Source organism: Chiroxiphia lanceolata, chromosome 13, assembly GCF_009829145.1.
Source record: "Chiroxiphia lanceolata isolate bChiLan1 chromosome 13, bChiLan1.pri, whole genome shotgun sequence".
Taxonomy (NCBI): domain Eukaryota; kingdom Metazoa; phylum Chordata; class Aves; order Passeriformes; family Pipridae; genus Chiroxiphia; species Chiroxiphia lanceolata.
The window spans coordinates 8624229-8641531 of record NC_045649.1 but is presented as its reverse complement, the minus strand read 5'-3'; the positions used below and the strand labels follow the sequence as shown (position 1 = coordinate 8641531).

Genomic DNA, 17303 nt, shown 5'->3' with positions numbered 1-17303 from the left:
ACGCCATCTTGGGGAGGTCGGGGAAAGGGAGGGGCCGATCCCAGTGCCTAAAGGGGCTCCGGGAGAGCTGGAGGGGGATTTGGGACAAGGGGGGGAATGACAGGACAATGGGAATTCCTTCCCACTGACAGAGGGCAGGGTTGGATGGGATATTGAGAAGGAATTCTTGGCTGTGAGGATGGTGAGGCCCTGGCACAGATTGCTCGGAGAAGCTGTGGTTGCCCCATCCGTGGCCATCACAGCCAGGTTGGACGGGGCTTGGAGCAACCTGATCTAGTGGAAGGTGTCCCTGCCCCTGGCAGGGGATTTGGAATATGATCTTTAGGGTCCCTCCCAACCCAAACTGTTTCATGACTAATTTCCCACCTGCCTTTTGGAGGGGGCCATGGCTACAACTGTGGGGGAGGTAAAGCCTTTTAGCACCAACAGAGCCTCACGCAGAGAGGTTTTCCTAAAAGAATTTATTATTTCAATTTTATATAAAAACAATACAATCAATACTTGGCCAAGGCTGGTTTCCCAGCTCACATCAGACCCTTTTTTCATGATAAAAAATACAAACAACAGCTAAACACAAGGGTCAGGATTTTGGGAAAGCCCTTTGATTTCCGAAAGCACCTTTCATTGACTGCACACTAATTACACCTGGCATGATACAGGAGGAAATCAAGCCATAATCTGGGATACGGAAAAATAGAAATCTGCCTGTACATACTCCAGCAAATGAAATTCCCTGCGAGGGCGTATCTTTGGTCTGTGTCGATCAAGCACCTCACCCCACTGCTCCAGCCCTGGGTTCATGATTGGAGCACGGTGGGAGAGCGGCTGTGCGGGGCTGGGAGCACGAGGTATTTTGAAGACTGCCAGAGAAACCCTTTTTGTCCACAGAAAAGTGAGTGAGGAGCTGATCCTGGCCTCCTCAGCTGGGAGCACCTCAGCTCCAGGGTGGGAAATAGCCCAAATTGGGGGGGGCCCAAATTGGCCCCCCAAAAAGGGGGCCAGGAAACACACAGACTCCCCAAAAACCCCGCCATCCATGGTGACACCAATCTTCCCTCAGCGAGGGGGACGCAGGCACTGGGTTGAGCGGGTGTTGGAGGGGGGTTTGGCCACCCCTGGGCAGAGACTGAAGTGAGTCCAGAGGGGTGAAATGAGGCGGGGGCAGCTGGGATTCCCTAATCTTCCTCCTCCCCACCGCCGTAGAGCTCAGCCAGCTTGCGGAAGCGGCCGCCCCAGTCGTTGAGGTAGTCATAGTCCTGGTCTTCGTCGGAGTTGGAAGAGTTGAGGGAGCTGAGTGAGGTGGCCTCCGAGCCACTGCCCTCATAGTCGAACACCAGCAGCGAGTCGTAGGGGGGAGCTGTGGGGTCCGTGTCGGCTGCCTTCAGGTTCTGGGGGGGAGTGGAGGGGTCAGTGCCTGTCCACTCTGCACTGGGGGCACCCCAATGGTGCTGGGATGGATGGGGGTGTCACCTCCTGGACTCTCTCGTTCAGGACTCACCTCATCGATGAAGTTCCCGATCTCATCAGGGTTGGCGGGCCGGGGCCGGTACTGGGGGGCAGCCATCAGTGGGGGGGCCACGTCATTGCGGATCACCTCAGGACGGGCATCCAACCCGCGGTGCAGTTGGCTCAGGTCATAGTCCTGGGGGGACATGAGGAGACAAGGCTCAAGGGACAACCACAGACACCACCACTTGTACCCAGCAGGCAGGGGCTGGTAGGCACAGCCATCCCACCTGGTCCTCCTCGCCACCACCCTCCTCGTCATAGTGGTAGACATTGTCCCTCATATCGTCCTCGGGAGGCAGCAGTGGCTCCTTCACCACCTTTCTCCTCCTCGCAAAAAGCAGCAGCAGCAGCAGCAGGACTGTGGGCAGAGGGACAGGGTGTCAGGGCAGCGGGTTACAGGCAGCCCTGTCCCTGTCCTGTCCGTCCCCCTCCCATGGTACTCACTGAGCAGCGCCAGGATGCCCCCCAGGATGCCCAGGATGGCGGGGACGCCCATGCCCCCGGAGACATATGCTCGGCGCTCGCAGTTTTTGGCTGGCCCTTCGCAGCTGCAGACCTGCGCTTTGACCGGCGTGATCTGATCCTTGCCCTGGGCATCCAGCAGCTTCAGGAAGACGCTGTACTCCCCTGGCTCCAGCTCCTTCCTCATATTCAGCTTCACCAGGTCTTGGTGAATCACGGAATTGTTTGGGTTGGAAAATGCCTCCACAAGATTATTGAGAACAACTGTTCCCCCAGAACTGGCAAGGCCACCACTAACCAATGTCCCCAAGTACCACATCCACATGGCTTTTAGATCCCCCAGAGATTGGGATGATGGCTCTGTTACTGCCCTGGGCAGCCTGTTCCAGTGCCTGACAACCCTTTCCATGAATGAATTTTCCCCAATATTCAACCTAAACCTCCCCTGGCACAATTTGAGGCTGCTCCCTCTTTCCTGGTACTTGTTCCCGGTGTTCAGAGCCTGACCTCCACCTGGCTCCATCCTCATGTCAGGTAGTTGGAGAGAGCAAGAAGGTTCCCCCTGAGCCCCTTTTCTCCAGGCTGAGCCCCCCCAGCTCCTTCAACTACTCCTGGTGCTCCAGACCCTCCCCCAGCTCTGGTTTAGGGACAACCTTGGCACCAACACAGGACTTTGCCCTGTGGCACTTCCCCAGCCTAATGCCCACCATGGACCCTGCACTAGCACAGATGGCACCCACCTGGTGGAGTCACCTTGAGAGTCCAGTTGATGCTAGAGCCGTGCACCAGCTCTGCCCTGAAGGGAAAGGTGTTGGGGGGCAGATCCTTGTCGATGATGTTCAGTATCTGCTCCTCAGGCTGCCGGTTGCAGATGTCAAAGTTCCGGGGCTCTGGCACAGGCCCATTGTCATTCACGTCCTGGAGGAGGAGGAGCAGCGTCCCTGTGCCAGTCTCCTGTGGTGACCCTGTGGGGCTGAGAGTCAGTAAGGCACCCAGGGCGGGGCCCCAGGAGCCGCGGGGGGACAGAGGTGCAGCAGCCCCCTCCCCAGGGCGCGGCCGTCACCCTCACCGCTGTCCATGGCCAGGACGATGGCCTTGTAGGTGCTGTTGATGGCATGCGCTGACTCCCGGTCCAGTGGCTGTACCGCTGTGACAATGCCAGTCTCAGAGTCAATGGCCAACCACCCCGCGGGGTCGCTGCCCATGCGGTACCTGGGGGGAGCCAGTGGTCAGTGGGGGGAGATGAAGGTGCACGCAGTGCAGCACAACCCCTCAGGCACCCCAGCACAGCCCTCTGCCACTGTCACCCTTCACTCACGTGATTTTCTGCCTCTGGTCCTTGTCAGGGTCCTTGGCTGTGTAGGAGGTGACCTGGTAGCCCACTGGCACATCCTCCATCACTTCCACTTTCTTGACCAGGGGCACGAAGATGGGGGGCTCGTTCACATCCCTGACCACCACCAGGACAGTGGCCGTGGCAGGCCTCAGGGGCACGGAGAAGGGGACCTCATTCTCCACCACCACCACAAGATGGTACTGCTGCTGGGTCTCGTAATCCAGGCCCTGGGGGAGGGAAAGGAGCTGGGTGGTGCCAGAAGGGAGGTGGCTGGCGCTGGGGTGGCCGCATGAGACTGGTACCCACCTTGGCGGTTTTCAGGAGCCCATCATTGGTTTTGGGGTCAGTGGTGATGTTGAAGTCACCCATTGGGTCCCCACTCTGGATGCGGTAGACAGCCTTCCAGGCCGGGGAGCCTGGCATGTCTTGGTCCGTCACGTGCAGCTGAGCCACCACCACCCCAGGGTCATTCTCATCCACTGACCCCTCGTACTGCAAGAGCGGGGACAGTGATGGTCACCCCTGTGGCCTCAAGCACCCTGTGTGGGGGCTTGTGCCACGATGCCCAGGGAGAGCAGTGGCTGTGGGGCTGGGGGGTACCATGTCAGGGTCGAAGACAGGAGGGTTGTCATTGGTGTCAGTGACTTTGATGATGGCAGTGGCAGTGTTGGTCAGGCCGAAGCCCTCCTGGTCTGCAGCCTGGATGATCAGTGTGTAGTTGGGAGTGGTCTGCAGGGCAAAATCACACAGGTTAGGGCAGGGGTGGGGGCCAGGATGATCCCCTCCTCCGGGTATTGCCTGCCTGCACCTCCACCCTTCTTTGGCTTCACTGTTCCCTGTTGGCACAGATGCAGTCGACGTCCCCACTGCCCATCGGAGGGGCTGGCATGTGCCTGCTCCTGGGGCTTAGCAGGACTGGGAGTCCCTGTGATGGCACTGCACCCACTCCATGGCTCAGCAGTGCTGGGGGTCCATGCAGTGTCCCTAGCACAACCCCTGATGGGCTCAGGGCTGCAGATACCCCCAGAGCTGGGGATGGTGACCCAAGGATGTCAAGTCCCTGAACTGGATGCACCCCAGGATTTCAACATCCCCAGTCTCCCCTTGGCATGTCCCTCTGCAGAGGTGCCACAGGTTCCCCTGGGACATGGCGAGGGCACCCACCTCCCGGTCCAGCCCTGTGCCGATGACGCTGATGATGCCCTTCTCAGGGTTGATGGTGAACATCTGCTGCATGCCCTTGGGCTCCTCGCTGAGGATGGAGTAGCTGATAATGCCGTTGTTCACGTTGACCGCATCGTCTGCATCCGTGGCATTCACGGTCATCACAGATGTGCCTGGACATCAGGACGAGCCGGGGAGATTTTACTCATGGGACAGAACCCACTGGACACCCTGGAACTGCTCAGGGTGTCTGTGTGCTCCCAGCTCAGAGTCCCCCACGCACCCGGCTTGGCGTTCTCCTCAATGTAGCCAACAAAGACTTGCTGGGTAAAGACGGGTCTGTTGTCATTCTGGTCAGTGACGGTGATGATGATCTCCATGGGGTCCTCCACGGGCTGCCCATTGGCTGACACAGCATGGGAGTAGAGCTGCAAGAACACAGTCAGCCTGTGTGCAGCCCTCATGACCGTCCGCCCCTGCTGCAGGTCCCCACTCACTCACTATGTACTTATCCTTCTCCTCCCGGTCCAGAGGCTTCGTCACCTCCAGCCACCCTGTCTCCCGCTCGATGATGAAGACACCCACAGGGATGGTGTCCGCTCCCTGCCCTGTGATGCTGTAGAAAACCTTGGTCTCCTTGTCCTTGTTGGATTTGATCTGGCAGTGAGATGAGAAGATGGGGTTGAGAAGGGTTCTGGTGCTCTCCCATTCCCCTGTCCCCTCGGGGCCATGTACCTGCACCAGCTTCTTGGGGAAGGGCCCCCGCTCGTTTTCGGGGCAGTTGATGGGGGGAATGACCCAGTCCCTCTTCTGCCGCCGGAGGCTGTGTCTGTGCTCCGGGAAGGTCAGCACGTCGGGTGCTGTGTCCTGCAGGGAGAATGGCTCTGCTCAGTGCCAGCACCTTGCTGAGCCCTCTGCACCGGGGAGAGGGGCTGCCGTGACCCCAGCGAGTGGGTCTGTGCTTTACCTGCTGCATCTGGTTGTGGTGTCGGCGGTGCTGGTGCCACTGCCGGTGCAGGGTCACCTTGGCCGAGTGCCTCTTGCCCGCGGTGTCCCACGTGTGCACGGTGAAGGTGATCTCCCGCCGCCGGAGCTGCAGGGGCCGGGCCGCAGAAACGACGCCATCCCGGCTCACCTTGAAGCGCGTGTCGTCCGGGAGGAAAGCGGCCCAGTGCGGCTCTCCACAGTCCACAAAGCTCACTGGGGACAGGGCAGCGGGTGGGCAGGGTGTCCCAGGGACATGGGCACACAAGGCGTGGCCACAGCTCAGGGGCCCAGGGGGGACTGTGGGGCCACAGGGGGTAGCAGGGATGCTCCACACACAGCCTGCCAGGATCCTATCCTGGGCATGGCACATGGTGCATCCCTGCCCTGGCTTTGGTCCAGGACTGGGCACTGCATGACCAGCAGTGCCATAGGATCCCAGCCAGACAGTGACAATAGGGCAAGTGGCACTTGGCACAGCATGTCCCTGTTCCCAGCACCGTGTACGGCACAGCACCACACATGGCACATCCCCACATATGGCAGGTGGCACACCCCCATGCGGGTGTACCCTGTGGCACAGCATGTCTCCGGGTGTGGCATGTCACCACCACCATACCTGAGGCAGAGGGTGCCACTGCTCTGGCTGCTTTTCTGATAAAACCAAGGGCACAGTTGCTCACCTATGCTGGCACCCAGTGCCCCAGCAGCCCAGGCACTGCAGGTGGGGTACAGTGACCTATGAGGGTCATGTGGCTGGGAACTGTGACCACACATCTGCAGCAGAGACAGCCCAGGATGTGTCATGCTGTGGGACTGGGACATCAACCTCTGAGCAAGAAGGTGCTACCCCCAGGGCACCTCTGGCATTTGGTGCACCCAGCCTGCCCAGGTACCCTCTGGGACCCCCAACCCCAGGCACAGGGGGCACCTGCCACACACCAGGGCAGGCAAGGTCCCAGTGTCACCGGCTTGGCACCACACTGGGTGTGGCACAAGCCAGGCCAGCAGGCAGGGGTGGTCAGCCGGCATCACATGAACCGGTGCCGCGCGGCCGCAGCTCCTGAACAAACACCCTTTGTCTGGAGAGGATTGTTAGAGCCAGCGGCTCCCGCAGCCAGCGCGGCTGCCATCTCCCGGCGTGACCCGCCACGGGAAGGGGACGTGCCCAGGGTGGGTGGAAGGCACCAGTGGGGGTGACATCAGCCCACGTGCAGCTCAGGAATTCGGGGGTGGCTGTGGGATGGAGGGGGAGTGATCGCTGCCCCCCCTGCCCACCACAGTGCCCCCGTCCCAGCCCATGGGAACCTGCAGGCGTGATGCCAGCCCTGCTCAGCCCCACAGCAGGACCCCCGGCCAAAGCTGGGGGTGGGGGGAGCCGGTGGGGCCGGCTGGGCAGGAACGTGCCGGGACAGGCCGGGTGCTGCCGTAGTGGGGAACAGGAGGCACTCGACACCCACGGGCACAGGCACAGTGCCTGGCTCTGGGCCCTGGCACGGTGTTGGGTGGGTACAGCGAGGGGCAGCATGAGGCCCCCAGCCCCACCACACTGGGTGCAATGAGTGCGCAGGGCTCGGCCCCCACTGGATTCAACGAGTGCTGGGTGCTCAGTGCCTGCTCCCCCTTTCCCACTCCCCCCTCTCCTGCTCCCTCCCTTCCCACCTGGCCATGCACAACCTGTTTTTCCAGTTTGGCTGAAGGAGAGCCGTCCCCAGCCGTCCTCAGCCCTCCCTTCCCTGAGGTTGGAAGCCCGGGGGCCTCTCTCCTCTCTGGGAATGATGGGGTGGGAGGAGAGGAGACCTCGGAGGGTCCCACAGTGGGATCCCCCCCCACTTTCCATCTGTTTCCCCCCGCTCCCCCACAGGGCGCTGGGACAACCAGACTCTGGCATGACCAGGCTGCCAAACAGGGTGTGGACCTGAGATCCCACACAGGGGAACAGGGTAGCCCCCCAAAGCCACCCCATGTCCCATGGGGTCTTGACAGGGCTGAGCATGGGCAAAGCCAGGTGCCATCACCCCTGCAATGCCACCACTAGTGGTGCCAACACCCCAGCAGTGCCAGGGCGGGGGGGCTCACCCTGGGGTGAAAGTGCTGCGGGTGGCACGTCCCATGACTGACGTCACCCTAGTTTCGCTGTGACTTCAGACTCTCGAGGTTTCCCCACCCAGGGCTGACGGGGACCATCCCAGCCCCCGCCACGTCCCCACCACACCTGAGCCCCCAGACCCACGGAGCAGAGCCCTGGGGAGGCTGCAGCCCCCGCACAGGTGTTTCGCCACCCCGGCGCCGCGCGGGGCCTGTCTGGACCTGTTGGAGGGAAAACACCGCGCTCAACTCATCAGGCTAATTACAGGACGGCTCCTCAGCCTGGCTGAGGGCTTTGAGCTGCTGTGTAGCACGGCATGGCCTGACACCCACCAGGCTTGGCCACCCCATGGCTGGCATCGCCATGGCACAGCCAGGAATCACTGGGTGACACACGGCCCCCACGGGCAGACGGCCGTTTCCTTCCTCCCACACCCTGTCTGTGCCAGGAACTGAGAACTGAGAGTGCTGGTGCAAGAACATGGGACTTCCAGGAAGTCTCTGTGCCACAGGGCTGCCCCGTCACCCTGGTATCAGGCACAGCCCCGATGGACATCGGTTTCTGCGCAGGCGACTCTGTTAATGATCAACCACAAAGCTAACAAATGCAATTCCTGGGGTGTGGGGCAGGGTTTGGCTCCTGGCTCACTCAGGCAAAGCCTTTCTGGAACCAAAGGTGTTTGGGAGCCCCTGGCACAGTGCCGGGTGCTCAGTACCCTTCAGTTCTGTGCCCACCTCAACCACCCTGGCACACCACCATCAGCCATGAACTGGTGCAGATGGCGACGGCCCAACTGCTGTGCAACCCCAGTACCCACAGAGCTCCTTTTGGGGATCCCAAAGTGGCAGCAGGCCCCCAGTACTTCCTTCTCTGGGTGCACCTCTCCCCAGTGCCCCCACCACACTGGGACAGGGCTTTGGTGCCAGCACAGCGGGACACCAATGTCCCCAAAACCTGAGAAGCCCATCCCAGCGCTCGTCCCAGTGCCCATCCCCCTGCCAAGAGCTGCCCTGGGGGGCTGCACTGGGGGGCCAAAGGGGAGTTTGCCCTGGTGAACCCCGGGTGCCAGGTGAGGCGTGGGGCAGGATGGGCTCCTATGCACCCACACCCCAATCTGCCGGCCTCGACAGGTCTCTGGCGCCTGAGTCAGCGCCGCCTACGCCGGCGCACCCCGGGGAGCGGCACCCACTGCCCCTGTGCCGTGATGCCATCCCGTCCTGCAGGACCACCAGTGCCCATATTGGGACCACTGGTGGCCTCATTGCGGCCCTACCTCTGTGTGTGGACACACCACCACAGCTCTGTCCCCAGTGTCACCTGCCAGCACAGCAAGCCTGTCCCCACCACCATGGCACCGTCCCCACCTTCATGGAACTGCCCCCATGGCACCATCCCCACTGCCACAGCATTGTCCCCATGGAACTGGGCAGAGCATGTCCCCATGCTCACCCAAGAATCACTCAGGCAGAGCCATGGCTTCATGTCCCCCATTGCCCACTCCTGTCCAACACACCCACCCCATCCCTGCGGTCCCGTCCCCGCGGTCCCATCCCCGTCCCCACTGTTCTATCCACATTCCCACAGCCTCCCTGTCCCTCACAGCCACACATCCCTATGTCCTTACCTCGTCCCAGGGCCCGTCCTGCTGCCACGCTGTCCCGCGGTACGGTCAGGGCGAAGGTCTCGGCGGTGAAGCCAGGCTGGCATGGCGTCGCCCGCTGGCACAGCCGGTGCCCGCTCTGCCCAGAGTGAGACGTTAACATCGGGCAGGGTTCCAGGCAGGGTCACACTGCCCCGGGAAGGGTCTTGGTGGAGTCCCGGGCAGGGTTCTGCCGCCCCATCCCGTGGCTCACCTGGAGCAGGAGGAGGAGGAGGAGGCAGAGCGGGGCCGGGCAGCCCGCCCGCCGCCCCATGGCTGGTGCTGATGCCGGTGCCGGTGCTGGTGCCGGTGCCGTGCTGGTGGGTGCCGGAGGGATCAGGCGCTGCTGCTGCAGAGCCGCAGGTGCGTCGGGTCCCAACCGATCCCGATCCCGCCCCGCAGGTCCTGGTTCCCCCCGGGAACCGCCCCGTCCCGCCCCGATGGGAGGCGGTACCGTCCCGCCTGTACGCGGGAACCCGGTACTCCCTGGACCCTGGATCCTCGCGCCCCCGGGATCCCGATACCCCCAACACCCTTCACGGTACTACCACTCGCCAGTACCGTGGTACTCCTGATACCCCTTCAGCCCCTGGTACCCGCAGTACCCCACCAGCCCCCAGTATCCCCAATACCCCTGATGCTCTGCATGACCTGGGTACCCCCGGACCCCGCACAACCCCAGTACTCTCAGCACCCAGCCCAGGCTCTCCGTGGGTGCCCATCCAGGACTGTGGGAACAGGGGCTGCCGGTGGGTGACAGGAGTCAGGAGCACGCCAGGGTGTCCCCACACCATGGCCCCACAGGTCCCAGCTCTACAGGTGAGCAAACATTGTACCCAGGGAATCTCCGATGCAGCAAGGGCCTTTTGGGGTGCTGCAGCCCCCTGTTCTCTCCTTCACCTCTCTGGCCCCAGACACAGCAAGTCCAGGGCTGACCCCACAGCGCGGCTTCAGGGATGCCTGGTGCCACCAGCTGCCCCCACCCATGGTTCCCAGTGGCTGAGCCTGGAGCCAGTGGGAGAACCCCAGGGCTGAGGGTCCTGCTGGGGCTGGGGGCTGCCATGCCCACCCATGCCAGCACCCTTGGGCACCTTAGGGTGACAACCTGGGAGGTTGCCGGCCTCCAGCTGCCTTAGCACAGGGGTGATTGCCAGGGCGGGAGGGATTTGGCACCAGCAATGCCCTGGAGCACAGGATGAGGGGTCAGCGTCCTGCCCCTGCCCACCAGCACCCCATAGAGACAAAGACACCCTGGGGGACAACGGGCAGTGCCCCTGCATTGGTGATGCTGCTGCTGTGCTGTGGGGTGGGCAAGGGGGGACAGGGCTAGGGGGGGTCACTGAGGGGCTGGGGTCAGCACTGACCCCCAGGGCACAAAGTAACACAGAACCTGGAGTGTCTAAAAAAACCAAATCCTTTATTAAAACTGAGCCAGCTGCCGTCCCCTCATCTGCAGCATCACACGCTGTCATTCCATACCTTAAAAAATAGATAATAACCACAAAAACGCAGGCAAGGAGGTGAGGGGGCTGCGCTGGGGGGGGAGGCCATGGCGGGGGGGGAATCCCCAAGGCACAAGCAGTGATAAGGCAGGGGGTAGCGGGGCAGGGGTCCCTAATTGTCCTCCTCCCCGCCACCATAGAGCTCAGCCAGCTTGCGGAAGCGGCCGCCCCAGTCGTTGAGGTAGTCATAGTCCTGGTCTTCATCAGAGTTGGAGGAGTTGAGGGAGCTGAGCGAGGTGGCCTCCGAGCCACTGCCCTCATAGTCGAACACCAGCAGCGAGTCGTAGGGGGGAGCTGTGGGGTCCGTGTCAGCCGCCTTCAGGTTCTAGGAGGTGCAGAGGAGTCAGAGCTTTTCACCCCTGAGCTGGTGTAGATGTGGGTATCACCCCCCTGGGCCCAAACTCCAGACTCACCTCCTCGATGAAGGTGCCGATGTCATCAGGGTCGGCAGGTCGGGGTCGGTACTGCGGGGCTGGCAGGAGGGTGGGGGCCACGTCATTGCGGATCACCTCGGGACGGGCGTCCAACCCCCGGTGCAGCTGCCGCAGGTCGTAGTCCTGGAGACACACACAGAGAGTCAGGGTCAGGCTGCTCCCACTATCACTAGGCCCCCCAAACTCCCCATACCCACCTGGTCCTCCTCACCACCACCTTCCTCCCCATAGTAGAAGATGTTGTCCCGCATGTCATCCTCAGGCAGCAGCAGAGGCTCCTTCGTCACCTTCCTCCTCCTCACGAAGAGCAGCAGCAGCAGCAGGATGACTGGGGGGGAGCAGAGGTGTCAGCAGGGACGAGTGTCATCCACTGTGCCCAATGCTGGGGACATCCCCACAGCCCCAGGACTCCCGGGACTCCCACTCACGCAGCAGGGCCAGCAGCGCGCCCAGGGCTGCGAGGACGAAGGGCAGGGCGGTGACGGGCTGGGGTCTCTGGGGACAGCCCTGTGCTGGCCCCTCACAGGCACAGACCCGCGCGGTGACCACGGTCACCTGGGCCCTGCCCGGCCGGTCCAGCAGCCGCAGGTACACGCTGTAGGTGTCTGGCTCCAGCGCTGCCACCAGCCACAGGGTCACTGTGTCACCTATGGGAGACAGGGGGGCTTGTGAGGGACTCATTGGGAGCACAAATGTGGCACAGCTGCCTCCATCAAGGACCCCCTACGTTACCTTTGGAGCCCTCATGTTACCTGTGTCACCCACCTCCACGGCCCAGTTGTCCCCCGAGCCGTGGGTGAGCTCGGCGCGGAAGGGGCCGGTGTTGGGGGGCAAGTCCCTGTCGGTGACAGTGAGGACCTGGGGCTCGGGGCTGCGCTGGCACACAGTGATGTCCCGTGGCTCGGCCTCGGGGCCGTTGTCGTTCACATCGAGCAGGGTGAGGAGCAGTGTCCCTGTGCCCGTGGCTGGTGGTGAGCCTGGAGGGGGGATGATGCTGCAGGGGGGACCCCAAAACCAGGACCCTCATGGGGACATGGGTGACTGACATGGTCAGTCAGACCCCAAATCAGGATTCTCACAGGGATGGGGATGCCTCAAGCAGGGGTGGGGACAGAAGAGAGTGATGCTGGAGGGAGGACCCCCAAAATCAGGATTTTCTCAGGAATGTGGATACCCCAAGCAGGGGTGGGGACAGAGGGGAGCCCCAAAACCAAGATTCTCACGGGGACAGGGATACTCCAGGCAAGGGTAGGGACAGTGGAGAGCGATGCTGAAGGGGGAAGTCCCAAACCCAAGATCCTCATGGGGCCACAGATGCCTCAGGCAGGGGTGGGGCCAGGCAGCATTGCTCCATGTTGGAGGCTGGGATGTGTTTCCCAGCAATGGCAGCACGTGCTCCTCACGTGGGAGAGGGAACAAGGGCCCTTTCATGTCCCTCACCATCATCCACGGCCAGCAGCAAAGCCATGTAAGTGCTGTTCTTCGTGAAGGGGGACTCGCGGTCCAGGTGGTCCCGTGCTGTCACCAGGCCGTTGTCGGGGTGCACGGCCAGCCACCCCGCTGGGTCATGTCCCACCAGATACCTGGGAGGGCACAGGGGAGCTGGTGCTGTGGCAGGGAGCAGCGGAGACCCCCCATACCTCGACTCGGACCCTGTCCTCACTTACTTGATCCTCTGCCCCTGTGCCTTGTCGGGGTCCTGGGCTGTGCAGGAGGTGAGGGTCTGCCCCGGCGGCACATCCTCTGACACCGTGGCCAGCTGCACCAGTGGCATGAACACCGGTGCCTCATTGACATCCTCCACAGTGACTGTGACTGTGGCAGTGGCCATCGGCAGCTTCACGACGAAGGGGACCTCGTTGGCCACTGTCACGTGGAGTATGAACTGCTGCTTTGCCTCGTAGTCCAGACCCTGGGAGAGGGGGGGACAGGGGCAGTGAGAAGGGGGCAGGCAGGACCCCACTGTGGGTAGCAATGGGGTGACACAGTGGTGACGCAGACCTTAGCTGTGCGGAGGATGCCCTCATTGGTGACAGGGTCGGTGGCAATGGCAAAGGCACCCCCATCGTTGCCGCGCAGGATGGAGTAGATGGCTCTCCACGCCGGCGTGCCAGGCTCATCCAGGTCGGTGACAGCCAGCCGGGCCACCTCCCGCCCGGCCACGTTCTCCGGTACAGCTGCCTCATACTGCAGGTCAGGGCCATTGTCAGCACCATGGCCCAGAGGGCACTGGGGAGGGTCCCACCCGGTGGGGGGGCCCAAGTTACCGTTTTGGGGTCGAACTCAGGGACATTGTCATTGATGTCAGCGATCTCAATGACGGCCAGCGCCGTGGTGGTCAGTCCCTCGCCATCCAGGTCGGCCGCCTGCACTGTCAGTGTGTACTCCCGCACACGCTGCCGGGGATGGAGAGACAGACAGGCACCCTGTCAGCCCCCTGCCTGGGGCTGGGACCCCCACCCTGCAGTGCCACAGAACACACCTCCCGGTCGAGGCCGCTGGCAATGACGCTGAGGGTGCCGGTGCCCCGGTTGACAGTGAACATTTGGGGATGGGGCTCCCGTGGCTCCTGGCTCAGGATGGAGTAGGCAATGACACCATTGTAGGTTTCCACTGCATCATCCGCATCCGTGGCTGTCACCTGCATCACGGAAGTGCCTGGGGACGGGGATGTCTCGGTGAGCGGGGTGTGGGGGGACGGTCCCAGGGCTGTCCCTGAGGGATGTGGCTGGCAGGATGCAGAGCTCCCCCAAGGCTCAGGGTCCTACCTGGCAGAGCTCCCTCCAGCACAGAGCCCCTGAACACCTCCTGCGTGAACTGGGGCTTGTTGTCGTTCTGGTCCGTCACGGTCACAATGATCTCCATCGGCTCCTCCACTGGCTTCCCATTCTCAGATACGGCATGGGAGAAGAGCTGTGGGGCAGGGGGGTGAGTAGGGGATCTGGCATGGTACTCTGACACCCCCCAGTGCACTCCAGCAGGGACCTACGTGGTACTTGTCGATGTGCTCGCGGTCCAGCGGCTGCGTCACCTTCATCCAGCCTGACTCCTTCTCAATGGTGAAGATGCCCTCGGGGGGGGCATCTGCTCCCTGCCCTGTGATGCTGTAGAAGATCTTGGTGTCTCTGTCCCGGTTGGATTTGATCTGGGAGGACACACGGGGAGGGGGTCAGTACCCCCCTGCATCACACTCTGCCCCAATGCAGCAGGGATGGATACCCCAGCATCCACCTCTGTGCCCAGAACTCCAGCTCAGATTGACCCCCTCTTACCTGAACCAGTTTTTTGGGGAAGGGGCCCCTCTCGTTTTCAGGAACCTTGATGGGGGGGATCACCCAGTCCCTCTTCTGCCTCTTGAGAGCGGTGTGAGTCCCGGGGAGCTCCTGTGGGATGGGGATGAGTGAGAGCACAGCTGGCTAGGGGGGCAGGGGATGGGGAACACAACAGGGCAGGATTACCTGGGGGGAGTGCCTGCTCTGCATGGGAACTGGAACAGGGTCCGGCTGGCCGGTGGCATCCCAGGGGGAATCAGCATCTGGGAGGGATATGGCGAGTGCTCTGCCCACCCTCGGCAGTTGCATGGGGCCCGTGTCCTTCTGCACCCCAACATCGCACTCCTCGGTCCCGCACGGCCCCGTGCAGCCTCCGGAGCTCCCTGCGAGGGTGGAGGGACAGGAGGCTGGGAGGGGACCTGTCCCCCAGCACGCCCAGGCAGCAACCACCAGCTCCAGGATCCGCAATCCCCCAGAGTCCCGAGGCAGAATGGGGCAGGGGACAGTGGGAGTGGGGCAGGGGACAGTGGGAGTGGGGCAGGGGACAGTGGAAGCAGGGTAAGGGACACCGGGAGCAGTACGGGAGTGCAGTGGAAGTTTCGGTGGAAGTTTCGGCTTTGTTTCACAGATGATGGGAAATTCCTGGGCGGGCAGAGCCCTGCCCCAGCCCCCTCCCAGTGGTGTGTCACCCCCCTAGGGGCTCCCAACCCCCCGTAGCCAGGACATTGGGCTCTGAATCTCCCTCCCCCCCTCCCACGCTGCATCCTCCGTGCTGGACATGGCCCTGACTCCGCACCCCCCCGGGGCCAGGATTAGGGGATTAGCGGAGCTGAGCCAGCTCTGGGCGGCCGAGCGGCCCGGGGGGGTCGGGGAGCGGGACTGGGGGGCTGCGGGAAGCATGGAATGAGGTAGGGAGAGCTGTGTTCCACGGCTGCCCCACACCGGGCAGGCAGCGAGCTCGGGGACGCAGCGGCCGAGCCCCGAGGGCAGTGCCGGGGCCCCTCCCAGCCGCGATGGACGTGGTAAGGGGGGCTGGAGGGACCTCACTCACCCTGGGAAACAGGTCTGGGGAACAAGATGCCCGGGGAAGCCCCCAGCCCCGGCCGTGGGGAGCCCTCAGTCCCCGTCTGTGCCACACGTCACTTCTCCCCACCGAAGGGCCGGGCGGCACAGGGGGTAACCCCACCATGCCCCCGGGGTCCCTCCTTGCAGAGCCCAGATGGCACCGTGCCCGCTGGGTGCCGAGGCGGAGCCGTACGGTCGGTGCCTGGGCCATGCGCTGCCCACGGAGGGGGATCGCAGTGGCATGGCCAGCCCCCAGCCCCTGCCCACGGCGGGGGCCTGGCAGTGCCCAGCTCCATTCCTGGCAGGCTCAGTCGATGGAAGTGAGATGAGAAGCGGGATGTGGTAGCAGAGGTCGAGGCCTCTCCCTGGTACTTACTGCCAAGAAGAGCTTTTAGTGCCCCCCCGGCCATTAGCCGAGCACTGGCTCCGGCCGCGTTCCCGGGCAGCCCCAATCCCCTAGGAGCCTCCAAGCGAAGAGGGCAACAGGCCCAGGCCAAGCGCCAGCACCGGGCCAAGAGTTGGCAGCGAGAGCCTGCCCAGCTTCGGCCCCTACCCAGCCCTGAGTCCCCGTGCCAGCTCGGGCCCCTTCCCGGCCTCGGGCCAGCTGGACCCCGCACGCCATGGCCGGAGAAGGGTGGCCCCGAGGCCATCCCGATGGCCAGCGCGGAGCTGGGCACCCACCCTGCAGAGACCCAGCCCTGCTGCCGGCGGGCGCCCCACGGCTGGGCCAGAGGCGCCGGCATCGCCGCCACCAGCCCCGTGGGGCCAGACAGGCATCACCAGTCCCACAGGGCATCGCCAGCCCCATGGCCAAGTCCCACAGCCCGAGGAGGGGGGCATTGCCCTATAGTGAGCCCCACGGCCAGGGGGGCCACAGCCCTAGAGCGCAGGAGCCCAGCCGGCCCCATGGCGGAGTCCCACACCGGGGGACCCCCGCCAGTCCCTCACCGGATTCTCCCACCAATCCCACACCCGGGGCAGTGCGAAGTCCCCGCGAAAAGCAGCGGCCCCACGGCCCGATCCCGGCAGCAAGGGGGGCCCTGCCACCCTCACAGTGCCCGTAGCCCCGATCCCGGCCCCGATCGGGGCCCCAGCCCGTCCTCGGGTAGCCCCGGGGGTCCCGGTGCCGCCGCGCCCCGACGGTGCGAGTTACCTGGTGTGGGGAACAGCTCGCGGCGCAGCCCCGGGGGGGCGCACGGCGGGGCCGGGGAGGGGGCGGCTGCCGGCAAGAGCGGGGGGAGGAGGAAAAGGATGAAGATGGAGAGCGGGCAGAGCCCGGAGCGCGGCCCCCGCATGGCCCGTCCGCTGCTTCTGCCGCCGCCGCCGCTCCGGCCGCCGCCCGCCGCGTCCCGCCCCGTCCCGCCCAGGTGAGGCGGTGGCCGCGCAGGTACCGCCCCGCCCCGCCCCGGAGACCGGCCCCAGCACCCATCCGGGCATCCCCCGGCAATCCCCGGGACCCCTCCATTATTCCTGCGACCCTCTGGGTACCCCCCGTTACCTCCCCGCCACCACTAGCAATCCCCGTTACACGCCGGTACCTCTCTGGAAACCTCTGGCAACCCCTGATACCACATGGCACTCCCCGTTATCACCCGGGCACCCTTCCGGCAACCTCCGGTACCACCCGGGCATCGCCGGTACCCCCTGGAAGTCCCTGGCAATCCCCGGTACCCTCCTTTATCTTGGGCACCCGCCGATACCCCTCGGGCACTGGCTGGTACTCCCCTGAGACCCCCTGGTAACCTTCGGTACCACCCAGGCACCCTCAGCATCTCCCGGGAACCCTCAGGCACCACTTGGTAGCCTCTTGGAAGCTCTCGGCAACCCTGGACAATCCGCGATACCCC

The 17303-nt window shown here is 63.6% G+C and overlaps 2 protein-coding genes across 4 annotated transcripts; both read right to left on the bottom strand.

Moving 5' to 3' along the window:
• Positions 1–446: 446 nt before the first annotated feature.
• On the bottom strand, positions 447–9601 carry LOC116793403 (cadherin-1-like). 2 transcript variants are annotated; one of them, XM_032701232.1, is made up of 16 exons: positions 9398–9601; positions 9169–9283; positions 5439–5671; positions 5207–5338; positions 4973–5128; positions 4755–4899; positions 4472–4644; positions 3908–4036; positions 3614–3799; positions 3290–3534; positions 3041–3183; positions 2712–2936; positions 1954–2175; positions 1737–1867; positions 1499–1642; positions 447–1388 (listed from the first exon to the last, which is right to left on the bottom strand). In XM_032701232.1, the coding sequence occupies exons 1-16, from the start codon at positions 9455–9457 to the stop codon at positions 1176–1178; spliced, it is 2652 nt and encodes an 883-aa protein (XP_032557123.1). In that variant the 5' UTR covers positions 9458–9601; the 3' UTR covers positions 447–1175. The 2 variants fall into 2 exon arrangements, with proteins under 2 accessions (XP_032557123.1, XP_032557124.1); XM_032701233.1 differs by lacking the exons at positions 5207–5338; positions 5439–5671; positions 9169–9283; positions 9398–9601 and having other exon boundaries at positions 4755–4877; positions 4973–5055.
• A 978-nt stretch (positions 9602–10579) lies between these two features.
• Positions 10580–16811, bottom strand: LOC116793404 (B-cadherin-like). Of its 2 annotated transcripts, XM_032701234.1 has the most exons (15): positions 16610–16811; positions 14578–14774; positions 14392–14502; positions 14109–14264; positions 13888–14032; positions 13602–13777; positions 13387–13515; positions 13121–13306; positions 12787–13031; positions 12560–12702; positions 11872–12096; positions 11548–11766; positions 11317–11447; positions 11099–11242; positions 10580–11010 (listed from the first exon to the last, which is right to left on the bottom strand). In XM_032701234.1, exons 1-15 carry the CDS (start codon positions 16749–16751, stop codon positions 10798–10800), a joined length of 2562 nt encoding a protein of 853 aa, XP_032557125.1. In that variant the 5' UTR covers positions 16752–16811; the 3' UTR covers positions 10580–10797. The 2 variants fall into 2 exon arrangements, with proteins under 2 accessions (XP_032557125.1, XP_032557126.1); XM_032701235.1 differs by lacking the exon at positions 11872–12096 and having other exon boundaries at positions 16610–16783.
• Positions 16812–17303: the final 492 nt, after the last annotated feature.